This window comes from Scyliorhinus torazame, chromosome 1 (assembly GCF_047496885.1).
Source record: "Scyliorhinus torazame isolate Kashiwa2021f chromosome 1, sScyTor2.1, whole genome shotgun sequence".
Taxonomy (NCBI): Eukaryota; Metazoa; Chordata; class Chondrichthyes; order Carcharhiniformes; family Scyliorhinidae; genus Scyliorhinus; species Scyliorhinus torazame.
In genome coordinates, this window is record NC_092707.1 from 132654520 (window position 1) to 132672399 (window position 17880).

The window sequence follows — 17880 nt, forward strand, 5'->3', positions numbered from 1 at the left end:
AAGAGGAAGTGGGAAGTGGAGCTAGGAGGAGAGCTGGAAACTGAACTGTGGGAAAAAGCCTTGAAAAGGGTAAATGCATCCTCGTCCTGTGCTAGACTTAGCTTGATTCAGTTCAAGGTAGTCCACAGGGCCCACATAACGGTAGCCCGGATGAGTAGGTTCTTCGAAGAGGACGACAGATGTGGACGGTGTGGGCATGTCCGAAACTGAGAGAATTCTGGCAGGGATTTGCAGATGTTATGTCAGAAGTCCTGGAAGGTAGGGTAACTCCGAATCCAGAATTGGCAATATTTGTGGTATCGGAAGATCCGGGGGCAAAGGGGGGGGGGGGGGGGGGGGGGGATATATCCTGGCCTTCTCCTCCCTGGTGGCCCGGAGATGGATCTTTGGATCTTGCTGAGATGGAGGGACTTGGAGCCCCCAAAGTCAGCAGTGTGGGTCAGCGATATGGTAGGGTTTCTCAGTCTGGAGAAATCAAATTCGCTCTGATAGGATCAATACAGGGATTCGCCCGGAGTTGGCAGCCGTTCATTGATTTTGATTTCTTCAACAAAAATTGAACGGCAGCAATAAGGGGGGGGAAAAAGGGGGGTGGGAGGAAAACAGGAGGCATGGGAAAACAGGAAGCATGGTAATGTTAAATAAGGACAGGGAAATTAGCATACGGGTAATTGGGGACAGGGCGGGAGAAGTGGGGTATTTTGTGCGCCGACCCGCGCGTTTGTTTTAGAAATGTCAACATGTTAAATTGTGAAAATTACAAATGCTTCAATAAAGTATTTTCTAAAAAAATCACTGCAACCCCATCTAACCCAAGGGCAATTTGGCACGGCCAATTCACGTAACCTGCACATCTTTGGACTGTGGGAGGAAACCGGAGCACCCGGAGGAAACCCACGCAGACACAGGGAGAACGTGCAGACTCCGCACAGACAGTGACCCAAGCCGGGAATCAAACCTGGGACTCTGGCAGTGTGAAGCCATAGTGCTAACCACTATGCTACTGTGCTGCCCCACTCCCTCTCTCCCCTTGTTCAGTCTCTTCCCACTTACCCTTGTGATTCCTCGGATACTCGTGCCCCATAACAGTCCTTTCATGTGAAGCAGAATTTCAGTTGCATCTCCTTTTGGTTAGTCTGCTGTGCTTGCCGTCCCCAATGCAGGTGCCCTCTACATTGGGAAGACTAAATGCAGACTGGGTGACTACTTTGCGGAACACCTTCACTCAGTCTGTAAGCACTACACTGACCTTCCTGCCACATGCTATTTTAACCCGCTACCCTGCCCAATGGCCACATTTCCATCCTTGGCCTGATATTTACAGTGGAGGAACAACACCTCATCTTCAATTAGGCACTTTAGTCTTTTGGACTTAACACTAAATTCCACAACTTCAGACCATGAGTACTTTCCTTAATTTTGGTAATTTTTTCCCCCAACCTCAATCCACAGGGCGACCTCTAACTCATTTTGCTTTCACAGAGTGCTGACCCTTGTTCTGCTGTTAACACATTGTGCTACCTTAATGCCATTATCAACACCTTCTTTAGTCTTTAACACTACTTCATCAAGAGAGTTCACAGATTCAAAATAATTGGCCAAAAAGGTATGTGAAGAAAACATTTTCACAAAGTATGGTGGAGTCTGGAACAAACTCGGAGAGTGGTGGCGGCAGATTCAATCGAGGCATTCAAAAGGGAATTGGATTGCTATCTGAAAAGTGAGAATCGGGATAAGACAGGGGAGTGAGACTAGGTAGGATACTCTTTCAGGGAGCCAGTGCAGACTCAATGGGCTGAATAACCTCCCTTTGCACTGTAAAGATTCTCTGACTCTGCATGGTCTCCAACTTCCAGGAATTCTTTCCTAAATATCCAAACTCTGAATCCCATCTATCTGCCTTTTCTAGCCCAGTCTGCAGGCTCTATGTATGTCTATTTAGTCAGAGTCTTTAATGCGGGGGCATCATGGAAATAAAAATTGACACCAAGCTTCCTAAGGACATATGATGAAAAGCTTGGTTAAGGATATAAAGGAAACAAAGAAATTGAGAGGTTTAGGGAGAGTAGACCAAAGCCTAGGGCCTGGATAGCTGAAGGCTCAGCCATGGACAGTAATGTTTTTAAAATTAATTTACAGGTTGTGGGCGTCACTGGTTAGGCCAATATTTATTGCCCATCCCTAGAAGGTGGTGGTGAGTTGCCTTCTTGAACCCTGTAGTCCTTGAGGTGTAGGTATAACCACAGTGCTGTTAGGGAGGGAGTTCTAGAATCTTGCCCCAACGACAGTTCCAAGTCGGTGTGGTGAGTGACTTGGAGGGGAACCTCCAGGTGATGGGGATCCCAGATATCTGCTGCTCTTATCCTTCTAGATGGTAGTGGTCGTGGGTTTGGAAGATGCCTGGATATTGTCCAGGTCTTGCTGCATTTGGACATGGACTGCTTCATTATCTGAGAAGTTGCAAATGGTGCTGAACATTGTGCAGTCATTCTCAAACATCCCCACTTCTGACCTTATGATGGAAGGGAGACATCGTACCATGCAGTGCTGGTCCGAGTCACCCGAGGACATCCTCCGTGACTGCTTGGAGTTTGAGGACTGGTCCATATTCAAGGCCGCGGCAGCTAACCTGGACGAGTATGCAACCACCGTCACAGACTTCATCAGTAAGTGTGTCAAGGACTGTGTACCAAAGAAGACAATACGGGTGTTCGCCAATCGCAAACCCTGGTTCAACCAAAGGGTTCATTCCCTGCTGACTTATACAAGAAATCCAGGTACGACGTCCGGAAAGCCATCAAGGATGCCAAAAGACAATACTGCATTAAACAGCACAAACAGGCCAACGTCACGAACCTAAGCAGGACCTTCATAGCAAGAGGATTAGAGTACAGAAGCAGGCATGTCTTGCTGAAACTTTACAGGGCCTTGGTGAGGCCACACCTGGAATACTGTGTGCAGTTTTGGTCTCCTTATCTGAGGAAGTACGTTCTGTTCTACAGTGCAGGGGAGGATTACCAGACTCACTCATGGGATTGACGTTCGAGGAGAGATTGAGTCAGTTAGGATTATATTTGCTGGAGTTCAGAAAAATGAGTGCGGGATCTTATCGAAACCTATAAAATTCTAACAGGACGAGACAGGATAGATGCAGGAAGGCTGTTCCCAATGGTGGGGGTGTCCAGAACCAGGGGTCATAGTCGAACGATACGGGTTAAACATTTTTGGACTGAGATGAGGAGAAATGTCTTCACCCAGAGTGGTAAACCCATGGAAATCACTACTACAGAAAGTAGTTGAGACCAAAACATTGCATGTTTTCAAGAAGGAGTTAAGAGTTATCTGTTGGGGCTAAAAGGCCCCAAAAATGTGAGGGGAAAGGCGGGTACAGGTTACCGGGTTGGATGATCAGACTTGATCACATTTAATGGCAGAGCAGGCTCGAGAGGCCTTCTCCTGCTCCTATTTTCTATGTCTGTATCATTATTGTTTTTGGAACCTTGCTGTGCACAAATTGGCTGCCATAACGATTAGCACTGTTGCTTCACAGCGGCAAGGTCCCAGGTTCGATTACCGGCTTGGGTCAATGTCTGTGCGGAGTCGACACGTTCTCCCTGTGTCTGCGTGGGTTTCCTCCTGGTGCTCCGGTTTCCTTCCACAAGTCCCGAACAGGTGAATTGGACATTCTGAATTCTCCCTCTGTGTAACAAAACAGGCGCCGTAGTTTGGCGACTAGGGGATTGTCACAGTAACTTCATTGCGATGTTAATATAAGCCTACTTGTGACAATTATTATTATTAACTTATAGTAACCCAATGCCTATGAAGCGCTTTGGGATCTCCTGAGCAGGTTAAAAAAAAAGTGCCATATAAATGCAAGTTCTTTCCAAGATATTGACTCTGATTTTCCACTTTTATGCCCATTCATTTTTATGGGTGGAAAGCTACAGCTCAGGTGAGGACAAAAGCAGAAAATTATTTGGGTGTATTTTTAGATATTGCAAGTTTCTTAGGCATGTAAATTTTATAAAGTCTCTCCCAACATTGGGGCTATAATTCAAGTAGCTGTCAAGATTTATTAATTCTCCAAACCAGGACATTCGCGCACATGTTTAAACTTAGGTGCTGATGTCGCCCAATGAAATGGAGAGCCTGGACAATATCAGACTGTAAAGAACTCCTAATTTTTCAGTCATTGACAGATGAAACAAATTATCCACCTGCGCCTATTATTTTTAATTTGCTAACCCCGAGATGTATTTCTTAGATTTCCAAATAAATACAGATGGCAATGTGTTATCAGAGCAATGTGGCATTTTGGAAAACAGACAATAACCAAGATTATCATTAAAGTCTAGACACATTTAAGTCATTTTAAAAATACCTTTTGGAAGATGTAGTTTATGGCCCGTTTTCTCACACCAACCTAAAGGATGGATGTCAGGGGAGTCTGCATTTATCCAGAAATCATAGCATTCAGAGTAGCCATCGAAATGTAACCTGATCCTGTATCCATGGACCTGCCAACAATTTCACATAATTAAGCATTTTATATTTAAAACACCCTTTTGCTACAATTAATTGCATTAACGTTTTGATTTCTAATCAAAATTACAGATCACAGGCCCTTGATACCTCAGACTGATTTCCTCTTTAATTCTTCCCTTAGGCAGTCCCCGAGGTGTGAAGGATGACTTGCTTTCAGACACAAACCGAGTTCTCAGATGACTGAGGAGCCCAATGCATGACCTACAGTCTCTATCACATGAGGCTTTGAGGTTGTCCTTGAAGCCTGTCCATCTGCCTTCCTTGGGCTTGCTTTCCATGTCAAAACTCCAAGTAGAGCACTTGGTTCGAGGGTCCAATGTCAGATATGCAAACAATTTGGCCAACCCAGCGGAGGTGATCAAATGTGGTCAATGTTTGGGTGCTGGGGATGTTGGTCTGAGTGAGAACACTGATGTTAGTGCCCCTATCCAGCCAATGGATTTGCAGGATCTTGCAGAGTCAGTGCTGGTGGTTCTTCTCCAGGGTTTTGAGGTACCTTTTTAAAAAAAATAGTTGTGGGCATTGCCAGCTGGCCCAGCATTTATTGCCCTTCCCTAATTGCCCTTGAGGGGACATTTAAGAGTCAACCATATTGCTATGGATCTGGAGTCACACGTAGGCCAGATCAGGTAAGGGCGGCAGGTTTCCTTCCCTAAAGGACATTAGTGAACCACATGGGTTTTTGTGACAATAGACAATCGTCATCATTAGACATTTCATTCCAGATTTTTATTGAATTCAAATTTCTTCATCTGCCGTGATGGGATTCGAACCAGAGTTCCAGCTTTATCCTGGGTCTCCGGATTACTAGTCTAGTGACAATACCACTACACCGTTGTCTCCCCGCTTCTGCTGTACATAGTCTATGTTTCTGAGCCGCATGGGAGAGTGAGTATCGCTACTGCTCTGTAGACTATGAGCTTGGTACCAGGTCGGAGGTCCTGGTCTTCAAACACTCAAGTCCTCAGGTGACTGAAGGCTGCGCTGACACACTGAAGGTAGTGTTGAACCATGTTGTCAATGTCTGCCTTTGTTGACAGTAGGCTCCCAGGTTATGGAAAGTGGTCCAGGTTGTTCAAGGTGCTTTGTCATGGGATTTTGATTACTGGGGGGATGCTTTGCGGCAGGGGAAGGTTGGTCTTACGGATGTTTAGTGTAATGTCCATGCTTTCATGCGCATCAGTGAAAGTGCTGATGATTACTTGGAACAATCCCCTGTAACTCTAAGATTTTAGAGTATAGATACTTCTTATATCCTATCTGCAAGTTTTAATTTTTCAGTTTTGTACAAAAATACTGCAGGAACAAAATAAAACCAAAAAGAGGCACTCAGACCTATGAGAATATGTAGAGCCCAAAAATAACAAGATTAACTGGATTGTGAATGCCTCATCCATGAGTTGATTAAACCTTGTTCGATCAATTACTTGACACTTGCGTCCCAAAAGGTTCACATGATCACAACAAATAGGAGTAGGCTATTCAGCCGATTGAGCCTGTTCTGCCATTCAATAAGACCATGCTGATCTGGTTGGACCTTAACACCTTCCTGCCTATGCCCTTTGTCCATCAAAAATCTAACTCGGGGGGACTTCCGGTGACGGCTATGAGGGAGTGAGTCGCACATTCGATGGCTCACACTCCGCTGGCTTTTTGGACCTGGTTTCCTGACTTTTCGGAACTTTTGAGCGCCAGAAAAGACGGCCACAAAGTTGCTGATTGAAGCGTGCGGAGCTGTATGGAAACAAAGAGGAGCAGAAAGCAGCGAAAGCAAGAAAAGAAGGGGCAGAGGCAAAGTGGTGTGGGAGCTGACCCGGGACCAAAGATGGCTGACGTGCGGACCAGACGATCCAAGCAGCGCTGGACAATATGCTGCAGGTCATAAAAGGAAGTTTTGAAGATATGAAGCGGGATAACTTAGAACCGCTTCAGAAAGCGGTGGAGCAAGTGAACCAAAGGCAAGAGGCCCAGGACAAAAAGGTCAAGGAACTGGAGCAAGCAGTGGAGGAACAGGCGGACACACAAACAATCGCTACAATAGAGATGGATGGGTTGAAGGAGCAACAGAGAAGGCTGCTTGACAGGATTGAAGACCTGGAAAACAGAGCCCGCAGACAAAATTTGAGAGTTATTGGCCTCCCAGAGGGGGCCGAAGGTGCAGACGCCACGACATTTGTGGCAGACCTGTTGCAGCAGCTGATGGGGGCTAACTCCTTTCCACGACCGCTGGAGCTGGATGGGGCACACAGAATGCAGGTGAGGCAGCCGCGACCGCGACCGAGCCACCCCCCCCCGGACCGGTGGTGGTCAGGTTCCACAGATTCACAAACAAGGAGCGGGTCCTTCAGTGAGCAAAGAGTACAAAGAGCTGTACATGGAACAACAATGTCCTGCACATCTATCAAGACCCGAGTCAGGCGGCGAGCAGCCTTTAAAAGAATTAAAGAGATTTTGTTCAAAAAGCACGTGAAGTTTGGGCTGCTTTTCCCGGCGCGGCTGTGGGTCACGCACCAGCATTACTACTTTATGGACCCCGATGAGGCGATGCAGTTCGCAAAGGATCAGGGACTGGTGCCGAACAGAGGGCCCACGGACTAAAGTCAGAGGTGTACTATTGTTTGCACGACTTCTAGTTTTCTTGGACTGACTTTCTATTTTCTTGCTGCTTCACAGGTATTTTGTAGTTTCTATTTTCCGTTTTTGCTGCCTATGGGTACAATGGGCGAGGGACGGGATGGGTGCCCTCTCTCTTTTGGGTTTTCATTTAGCTTTTTCTTTGGAACTTCCAACGGAACAGAAATTTGGCCGGGAAGCAATGGGGGTTAAAGGTATTGGATGTCGGGGGGTGACGCGGGTACTGTGTTGCTGTGTGTTTTTATTACTAATGCGTAGAAAGGGGTGATCGGTATCACTCATCTGTTTGCACAAAGGGAACAGCATTACAGCTGGAGCGGGCCTGGGTCTTTTGTTTGATTGCCCTTGTTTTTTGTTTAATCTCCTGTATTGCAGAGGGAGAGACTGCTCGAGCAGGACACAGCAGGGGAATGGGTGTGGATGGGTGGGGGGAGATGAGCTCGGGGGAACAATGGGAGTGAGACAAGTGGGTGCTGGAAGGATGAGTCACCGGGCTAGCAGGAGGCTAGTCATGGGAGTCAGGTGGGGGTGAAGCATACAGCCAGTATATGGCAGGGGTCGGCTTACAGAGGGGTGTTGTGGCGCTATTCTGCTGACATGGGAGGGATCTAAAGTAGGTAACAGAGCGGAGGTCAGAGGTGGGAACTGCCAGGAGGCAAACTGGGAGGGGCGCAGCACATGGGCTGGGGGCTGGTCCAAGAAGGGGGATGGTTGATCGGCAAGGGTGCCCTCCAACCAGGTTGATCACCTGGAACGTCAGGAGACTGAACTGGCTAGTCAAGAGGGCACGTGTGTTTGCGCATTTGCGGGCTCTAAAGGCGGACGTAATCATGCTGCAGGAGAAACATCTGAAAGTGACTGACCAGACCAGACTAAGGAAGGCCTGGATTAGCCAGGTCTTCCACTTGGGCTTGGACTCTAAGTCCAGGGGGGTGGCAATCATGATCAATAAACAGGTTCAATTTGATACAGAAGGCACAATTGCAGACGGAGGGGGTAGGTTTCTTATGGTCCGTGGTACGTTTGAGGGGGTGAGGGTAGTCCTGGTGAATGTATATGCTCCAAATTGGGACGACGCAGACTTCATTAAAAGGGTGCTGGGGAAAATCCCAGACTTAGATTCACGCAAGCTGATCATGGGTGGGGATTGAACACGGTCCTCGACCCCAGACTAGACAGGTTATGCTCCAGAACGGATAGGCTCCCAGCGATGGCAAGGGAGCTGAGGGGGTTCGGGGGGGGGGGGGTAGACCCATGGAGAGTCAGGCGGCCGACGGGAAGGGAATATTCGTTCTACTCGCATGTTCATAAAGTATACTCTAGAATCGATTTTTTCATCATGAGCAGAAACTGTGTAGGCGGGGCAAAAAACACGGAGTACTCGGCGATCACCATCTTGGATCATGCCCCACATTGCAGGTCTGCAAAGGGAGCTACAAGCGTCCTCAATGGAGATTGGACGTAGGATTGCTAGCGGAGGAGGGTGTGTGCGAGAGACTGCGGAAGTGCATGCAGGACTACCTGCAGGTTAATGACACAGAGGAAGTCTCAGCGCAGTGGTATGGGGGGGGGGGGGGGGGGGCGCTGATTTCAATTCGGGCCCACAGAGATCACAGATTATCATAGAATTTACAGTGCAGAAGGAGGCCATTCGGCCCATCGAGTCTGCACCGGCTCTTGGAAAGAGCACCCTACCCAAGGTCAACACCTCCACCCTATCCCCATAACCCAGTAACCCCACCCAACACTAAGGGAAATTTTGGACACTAAGGGCAATTGATCATGGCCAATCCACCTAACCTGCACATCTTTGGACTGTGGGAGGAAACCGGAGCACCCGGAGGAAACCCACGCACACACGGGGAGGATGTGCAGACTCCGCACAGACAGTGACCCAAGCCGGAATCGAACCTGGGACCCTGGAGCTGTGAAGCAATTGTGCTATCCACAATGCTACCGTGAACGGACAGCGGAAATGGACAGACTGGTCAAGGAGATCCACCGGATAGATAGGGAATACGCAGAGGAACCGAGGGAGGTGGTACTTAGAGATAGACGGAGACTGCAGGCCGAGCTGGGAGTGTTGTCCACAAGCAAAGCAGTGGAACAACTCAGGAAGGCAAAGGGTCTATAATGGGTCTATGAGCATGGGGAGCAAGCTAGTAGAATGCTTGCGCAGCAACTCAGGAGGAAGGAGGCGGCCAGGGAAATAGGCTGGGTAGTGGACGGTATGGGGAATAGAGTGGATGACCCATCAGGACTGAACAAGGTGTTTCGGGAGTTTTACAGCAAGCTCTATACCTCGGAACCCCCTGGGGAGCCGGAGGAGATGAAGCGTTTCTTAGACAGACTGACCTTCCCAAAAGTGGGTAGGGGGCTGGTAGACGGACTGGGGGCTCAGATCAGAGCTGAGGAAGTACTGGGGGGCTTGAAGACCATGCAGTCGGGTAAATCCCCGGGGCCGGATGGATACCCAGTGGAATTCTACAAAAAGTTCTCGGAGATAGTGGGGCCGGTGCTGACTAGAGTATTTAATGAGGCGATGGACAGAGGGACTCTACCCCCGACGAGGTCACAGGCTTCCATTTCGCTGATATTAAAACGGGATAAAGACCCGGAAGCGTGTGGCTCACTCAGACCAATCTCCCTGATCAACGTCGACGCCAAGCTCCTGGCTACGGTCTTGGTGCTTAGAATTGAGGACTGTGTCCCGGAGGTGATCGGGGAAGACCAAACCGGGTTTGTTAAAGGCAGACAGCTGGTAGCCAACTTGAGAAGACTACTCAATGTGATCATGATGCCCCCGGAGGGCAGAGAGGTAGAGGTAGTAATGGATGCCGAGAAGGCGTTTGACCGGGTGGAGTGGGACTATTTGTGGGAGGTACTCAGACGGTTTGGGTTCAGGGAGGGCTTTGTTGACTGGGTTAGACTATTGTATCAGGCCCCAAAAGCTAGCGTGAGGACAACATCAGAGTACTTCAGACTACACCGGGGGACCAGACAGGGATGTGCACTCTCCCCATTGCTGTTTGCATTGTTTGGGGCTGGAAAAATTTGAGTTCGCCATGAGAGGATCTGTATTAGGGTTCGCCTGATGGTGGCAACCATTCATCGACTTCTTCGTGCGGAATTAAACGAGGGATAAATAGGCGGGTACTGTTTACGAGAGAGGATTGGTCTTTTGCACTATGTTTTTGTTTTGGGTTGATATTTGCACATTACTGTATACTGGAACGGTTTACAATGCCAAAACTACCTTAATGAAACTGTTTATTTAAAAAAAAATCTAACAGCCTTAAATGGGGGGGGGGGGGGGGGGGGGGCGGCGAGGGAGGGCGAGCGCCGGGGGGGGGGGCGAGCGCCACAGAGAGGGAGGGCGAGCGCCACAGAGAGGGAGGGCGAGCGCCACAGAGAGGGAGGGCGAGCGCCACAGAGAGGGAGGGCGAGCGCCACAGAGAGGGAGGGCGAGCGCCACAGAGAGGGAGGGCGAGCGCCAGAGGGAGGGCGAGCGCCAGAGAGGGAGGGCGAGCGCAAGAGAGGGAGGGCGAGCGCAAGAGAGGGAGGGCGAGCGCAAGAGAGGGAGGGCGAGCGCAAGAGAGGGAGGGCGAGCGCAAGAGAGGGAGGGCGAGCGCAAGAGAGGGAGGGCGAGTGCGAGGGCGAGCGCGAGAGGGAGAGGGAGGGCGAGGGCGAACGCCAAAGCAGGGGTGCTAAAGGGAGCGCACAACAGAGAGTGCACACGCAAGAGTGCGCGCGCTCCTTGGATCTCCAAAAATCATTCCACTCGAGTAGGACCCAATCACCACCTGGGCAAAATACAGCCTTTTGGCTAATTCATTGATCACCAGCCAATCAAGCGAACCAAGTCTCACCCGAATCTCTCTGGTGCCGAAATGGCTGGGTTTTGCTGTCCAAAACTAGCAGCACCAAATATTATGTTGCAACTTTTTGAATTCCTCCTTCTCTCTGCTGCTTGACTCAAAGATACATGTCCATTAAACAGCCATGGATCAAAAATGATAACGGCAAAATCAAAGAAAGGGGAAATAAGGGAATTATCATGCAGAACCTTCCCGTACACCTGTCAAGTCCCCCTCAGAATCTTATGTTGCAAAAACAAATTAACCTAAATGTTAGATGACATAATAACGTAGATGGGACCAAGCAGTTGAAGGACAGTAGTATCTGACAAAAGATCACGGATCTGAAATATTAACCCCAACATCGAATCGCTTTAAAGGAGAGACTGTGGTGTAGTGGTATTGTCACTGGACTAGTAATCCAGAGACCAGGTAATGCTCTGGCGGCCCAGATTCAAATCCCACCAGAGCAGATGGTGAAATTTGAATTCAATAAAAATCTGGAATTTAAAGTCTAATGATGGCCATTAACCATTGTTGATTGTTGTAAAAATCCATCTGGTTCACAAGTGTCCTTTAAGGAAGCAAATCTGCCACCCTTACCTGGTCTGGCCTACATGCAACTCCAGATCCATAGCAGTAGCCTACCTGAATTGTAGCTCCAGTATACAGGAGGTTGAGAGTAGTAAGGTCATGAGCAAGGTTTCAAAGTTGCAGGAGTGTACCGGCAGGCAGGAAGGTGGTTTAAAGTGTGTCTTCTTCAATGCCAGGAGCATCCGAAATAAGGTGGGGGAAACTTGCGGCATGGGTTGGTACCTGGGACTTCGGTGTTGTGGCCATTTCGGAGACATGGATAGAGCAGGGACAGGAATGATTTTTGCAGGTGCCAGGGTTTAGATTTGTCAGTAAGCGCAGGGAAGGTGGTAAAAGAGGGGAAGGGGTGTCATTGTTAGTCAAGGACAGTATTACGGTGGCAGAAAGGACGTTTGATGAGGACTCGTCTGCTGAGGTAGTATGGGCTGAGGTTAGAAACAGGAAAGGAGAGGTCATCCTGTTAGGGGTTTTCTATAGGCCTCCGAAAAGTTCCAGAGATTGCAAAGATGATTCTGGATAGGAACGAAAGCAACAGGGTTGTTATGGGGGACTTTAATTTTCCAAATATTGACAGGAAACACTATAGTTCGAGTACTTTAGATGGGTCCGTTTTTGTCCAATGTGTGCAGGAGGGTTTCCTGACACAGGATGTAAATAGGCCAACGAGAGGCGAGGCCATATTGGATTTGGTACTGGGTAATGAACCAGGACAGGTGTTAGATTTGGAGGTAGGTGAGAACTTTGGTGATAGTGACCACAATTCGATTACGTTTACTAAGGGAATAGTGTAGATGGGCTTTAGAGTGGTTTCATAGGTCGGCGCAACAGCGAGGGCCGAAGGGCCTGTACTGCGCTGTAATGTTCTATCTGGTTGACTCTTAAATGCCCCCTCAAGGGCAATTAGGAATGGGCAATAAATGCTAGCACAGCCTGCAACGCCCACATCCCATTAACAAATTTTTAAAAAGCACAGGTCATTTGGCCCATCATGTCCATGCTGGATCTCCTGCAGAAATCACATAATGCCACTCCCCTGCCCTCACCCCACAGTTTTGTTTATTCACTCATGGGTTTGTGCTTCACTGGCTAGGCCAGCATTTATTGCCCATCCCAATTTGTCCTCGAGATGGTAATGGTGAGCTGCTTTCTTGAACCACTGCTGTCCATATAGTGTAGGCACACCCACATTGCAGTTAGGGAGGTAGTTCTAGGATTTTTACTCAGCACAATGAAGGAACGTCGGTATATTTCCAAGTCAGTACGAGGAGTGGCTTGGAGGGAACTTCCAGGTGGTGTGTTCTTATGTATCTGCTGCCCTTGTCCTTTTTATTATATTAAGGAGCAATTTAAAAAGTGGTCAATCCACCTATCCCGCACATCTTTGGGTTGTGGGGGTGAGACCCACGCAGACACCGGGAGAACGTGCAAACTCCACACGGACAGTGACCTGGGGCCAGGGTCGAACCCGGGTCCGCACCGTCATGAGGCAGCAGTGCTAACCACTGCGCCGCCATGCCGCCCTTGTCCTTCTAGATAGTAGTCGCGTGGGTTTGGAAGGTGCTGTTGAAGGAGCATTGGTGATTTTCAGATATTTAGAGAACGTAGCAAAAATTACAGCACAGAAGGCAGCCACTTGGTCCATTAGATAAACAAGCTCGTCAGACTAATCCCATTTTCCAGCACTTGATCTGTAGCCTTGGAGGTTACAGATTTTAGGTGCATATCCCAACACCTTTTAAATGAGTTGAGGGTTTCTGCCTTAATACCCTTTCAGGCAGAGAGTTCTTTGCCCCCACAACCCTCTGGGTTAAAACATTTTCCTCAACTCCCCTTTAATCCTTCTGCCAATCACTTTAAATCTATGTCCCCTAGTTACTGTCCTCTCCACTAAAGGAAATGGGTCCTTCCTATCCACTCTATCCAGACCCTCACAACCTTGTGCACCCGAATCAAATCTCTCCTCTATTCCAAGAAAAAAAACACAGCTTCACCAATCTTTCTTGAAAACAGCAATTTTACAATTGCTTCTGTACCCTAATACAATTATATACTTTCTGTACTAAGGTGACCACAACTGCACATACTTCTCAAATTGTGAGCTAACATTTTACATAATTCTAGCATAACATCCCTGCTCGTGTATTCTGTGCCTCAGCTAATAAAGGAAAGTATTCCATATGCCTTCCTTTTTAAAAAAAAATAATTTTTATTAAAGGTTTTCATAAAATATCAATAACAAAATGAGAAAGAAAAAAGAACCCAACAGGGTTAAGTACAAAACACAATCTAAAAAAGCAACCCCCCCAAACCCCCCCCCCCCCCCCCGTACCTAAATAATAAATTAACACTAACACCCTGACCTAAGACAACAGGTGTATACACCCCCTCAGACCCTTCCAGTGTAAATAACATAAACAAAAATAAAGTAAAGCCCCCCCCCCCAGCTGCTGCCATTGACCAATGTCTATCGTTCTGCCAGAAAGTCTAAGAACGGTTGCCATCGCCTAAAGAACCCTTGTACCGACCCTCTCAAGGCGAATTTCACCCTCTCCAATTTAATGAACCCTGCCATATCGCTGATCCAGGATTCCACGCTTGGGGGCCTCGTATCTTTCCACTGAAGGAGAATCCTTCGCCGGGTACCAGGGACGCAAAGGCCAGAATTCCGGCCTCTTTTGCCTCCTGCACTACCGGCTCCTCTACCACCCCAAATATTGCGAGCCCCCAGCCCGGTTTGACCCTGGATCCTACCACCCTCGACACCGTCCTCGCTACGCCCTTCCAAAATTCCTCCAGCGCTGGGCATGCCCAGAACATATGGGTGTGATTTGCTGGGCTCCCTGAACACCTAACACACCTGTCCTCACCCCCAAAGAACCTGCTCATCCTTGTCCCGGTCATGTGTGCCCTGTGCAGCACCTTAAACTGTATGAGGCTGAGCCTCGCGCATGAAGAGGAAGAGTTCACCCTCCCTTGGGCAACTGCCCACATCCCCTCTTCGATCTCCTCCCCCAACTCCTCCTCCCACTTACCTTTCAACTCCACCACCGAGGCCTCCTCCTCCTCCTGCATCACCTGGTAAGTTTCCGAGATCTCTCTCCCCCCCCCCCCCCCCGAGAACACCCTGTCCTGTACTGTGTGTGGCAGTAGCCGTGGGAATTCCACCACCTGCCGTCTGGCAAACGCCCTTACCTGTAAGTACCTGAAGGTGTTCCCTGGGGGGGGGGGGGGGGACCCAAGCTCGCGAACTTCCCGTCCACAAACAGGTCCCCAACTTTCGTATGCCTGTCCTGTGCCACCCCGAAAACCCTCCACCTGTTCTTCCTGGGGCGAACGGGTGGTTCCCCCCGCAATGGGGTCCATGCCGAGGCCCTAACTTACCCCCTATGCCGCCTCCACTGCCCCCAAATTTTGAAGGCCGCCACCACCACCGGGCTCGTGGTATACCTCCTTGGAGGGAGCGGCAGCGGCGCCGTTGCCAGCGCCCCCAGGCTCGTACCCACACAGGACGCCGTCTCCAGCCTCTTCCATGCAGTCCCCTCCCCCTCCATCACCCACTTGCGCACCATTGTCGCATTGGCGGCCCAGTAGTACCCAGAGGTTGGGCAACGCCAGCCCCCCCCCCCTATCTCCACTCCGCTCCAGGAAAACCCTTCTCACCCTCGGAGTCCCTCGCGCCCACACAAACCCCATTATACTCCTGTTAACCCGCCTGAAAAAAGCCTTCGGGATAAACACGGGGAAGCACTGGAACAGGAACAAAAACCTTGGGAGCACCGTCATTTTGATTGACTGCACCCTACCCGCCAGGGACAGCGGCAACGCATCCCACCTCTTGAACTCCTCCTCCATATGCTCCACCAGCCTTTTAAAGTTAAGCCTATGCAGGGCCCCCCAGCTCCTGGCCACCTGGACCCCCAAATATCTGAAACTCCTCTCCGCCCTTTTTAGTGGGAGCTCGCCAATCCCCCTCTCCTGGTCCCCTAGCTGAACGCTCGCTCTTCCCCATATTGAGCTTGTACCCCGAAAAGTCCCCGAATTCCCCAAGCATCCTCATTACCTCTGGCATTCCTCCCACCGGGTCCGCCACATACAGCAGCAGGTCGTCCGCATAAAGCGACACCCTATGCTCCTCCCCACCCTGCACCAACCCCCTCCAGTTTCTCGACTCTCTGTGCCATAGCCAGGGGTTCAATCACCAGTGCGAAGAGCAGGGGGGACAGGGGACACCCCTGTCTCGTCCCTCGGTGCAACCGAAAGTACTCGGACCTCCTCCTATTTGTGGCCACACTCGCCAGGGGACCTCATACAACAGCCTAACACACCTGACAAACTCCTCCCCAAACCTCTTCAGCACCTCCCACAGGTACCCCCACTCTACCCTATCAAAGGCTTTCTCAGCGTCCACCGCCACAACTATCTCCGCCTCCCCCTCCCTCGCCAGCATCATAACGTTCAAAAGCCCCCGCACATTCGCGTTCAACTGTCTCCCCTTCACAAACCCAGTCTGGTCTTCATGGATGATCTGCGGCACACAATCCTCAATCCTCGTGGCTAAGACCTGGCATCTACATTTAGCAAGGAAATCGGTCTGCAAGACCCACATTGCAGGGGATCCTTGTCCCGCTTCAGGATCAAGGAGATCAGTGCCCGGGACATCGTCGGGGGTAAAGCCCCCCCCTCCCTTGCCTCATTGAAGGTTCTACCTAACAGCGGGCCCAACAGGTCCATATATTTTTTTATAGAACTCGACCGGGAAACCATCCGGCCCCGGTGCCTTCCCCGCCTGCATGCTTCCTATCCCTTTGATCAGCTCCTCCAGCCCAATCGGGGCCCCCAGTCCCGCCACCAGTCCCTCTTCCACCTTTGGAAACTTCAATTGGTCCAGGAAACGGCCCATCCCTCCCTCCTCCCGTGGGGGCTCGGATCGGTACAATTCCTCGTAGAAGTCCCTGAAGACCCCATTGATGCCAACCCCACTCCGCACCACGCTCACTCCCCTGTCCTTAACTCCCCCGATCTCCCAAGCTGCGACCCGCTTCCGAAGCTGATACGCCAGCATCCGGCTTGCCTTTTCCCCATACTCGTAGACCGCCCCCTGGGCCTTCCTCCACCGCACCTCCGCCTTCCTGGTGGTCACCAGGTCGAATTCGACCTGGAGGCTGTGCCTCTTCCTCAACAATCCTTCCTCAGGTTCTTCCGCATACCTCCTGTCTATCCTCACCATCTCACCCACCAGCCTCTCCCTCTCCCCCCGCTCCTTGTGGGCCCTGATGGCGATCAGCTCTCCCCTCACCACCGCCTTCAGTGCCTCCCATACCATCCCCACTCGGACCTCCCCGTTGTCGTTGGTCTCCAAGTACCTTTCTATATTTCCCCGGACCCGCTCGCTCACCTCCTCGTCCGCCAACAGCCCCACCTCCAAGCGCCACAGCGGGCGCAGTACCACCCTCTCTCCCTGCAACCTACCACTTACCATTAAGTACCTACCGCCATTATCTGCCACAATGCTCAACGCCTCGAATAACACCTTCTTTCCGACCAAGATCGCCACCCCTCGATTTTTGGCATCTAGCCCAGAGTGAAACACCTGACCTACCCACCCTTTCCTCAGTCTTACCTGGTCTGCCACCTTCAGGTGTCTCTCCTGGAGCATAACCACATCCGCCTTGAGCCCCTTCAGGTGCGCGAACACGCGGGCCCGCTTAACCGGCCCATTCAGTCCCTTACATTCCAGGTTATCAGCCGGATCAGGGGGCTACCCGCCCCCCTCCCCTGCCGACTAGCCATGACCCCCTCCTCGGCCAGCCACGCGCCCGCACCCCACACCCGGCCCGTTCCCCACAGCGGCATACCCCCGTCTCGACCCACCCCACTCACTCCAGCTCCTCCTTGATCTTAGCAGCAACAACTCGATTCCCCCCACCCCCCAAGGACCCATCCTAGCTGGTTTACTCCCCCCATTGCACTTCCGCAAGTCAGCTGGCTCCTGCTGACCCCGGCCACTCCCGCCTCCCCTTCGACTCCTCCCATTGTGTGGCACACCCTCCTCTCCCACTCCCCATTCACAGGCTCTCCCCCTCCGTTCTAAGCGCGGGAAACAATCCTCACTTCCCCGCCCCGGTCCCCCGCCCCGGTCTCTTCCCCCCCCCCCACCCCTCGGCACGGGAAAAAAATCCCGCGCTCTCCACCTACCAGGCCCCGCCACCAACCAAAACAGTGCCCAACCCACCCCCCCCCGAACCCG

At 50.7% G+C, this 17880-nt stretch overlaps 1 protein-coding gene across 10 annotated transcripts in view; it reads right to left on the minus strand.

Moving 5' to 3' along the window:
• LOC140412798 (lethal(3)malignant brain tumor-like protein 4) overlaps positions 1–17880 on the minus strand; it is a 181739-nt gene that overhangs the window by 106088 nt on the left and 57771 nt on the right. For all 10 annotated transcript variants that reach the window (XR_011942050.1, XM_072500854.1, XM_072500856.1 and 7 more), the window contains one exon: positions 4385–4520. Coding sequence is in view for 9 of the 10 variants with exons in the window: in XM_072500854.1 (XP_072356955.1) it covers positions 4385–4520 (136 nt within the window). In the remaining variant the exon portion in view is untranslated. The remainder of the gene's footprint in view (positions 1–4384; positions 4521–17880) is intronic.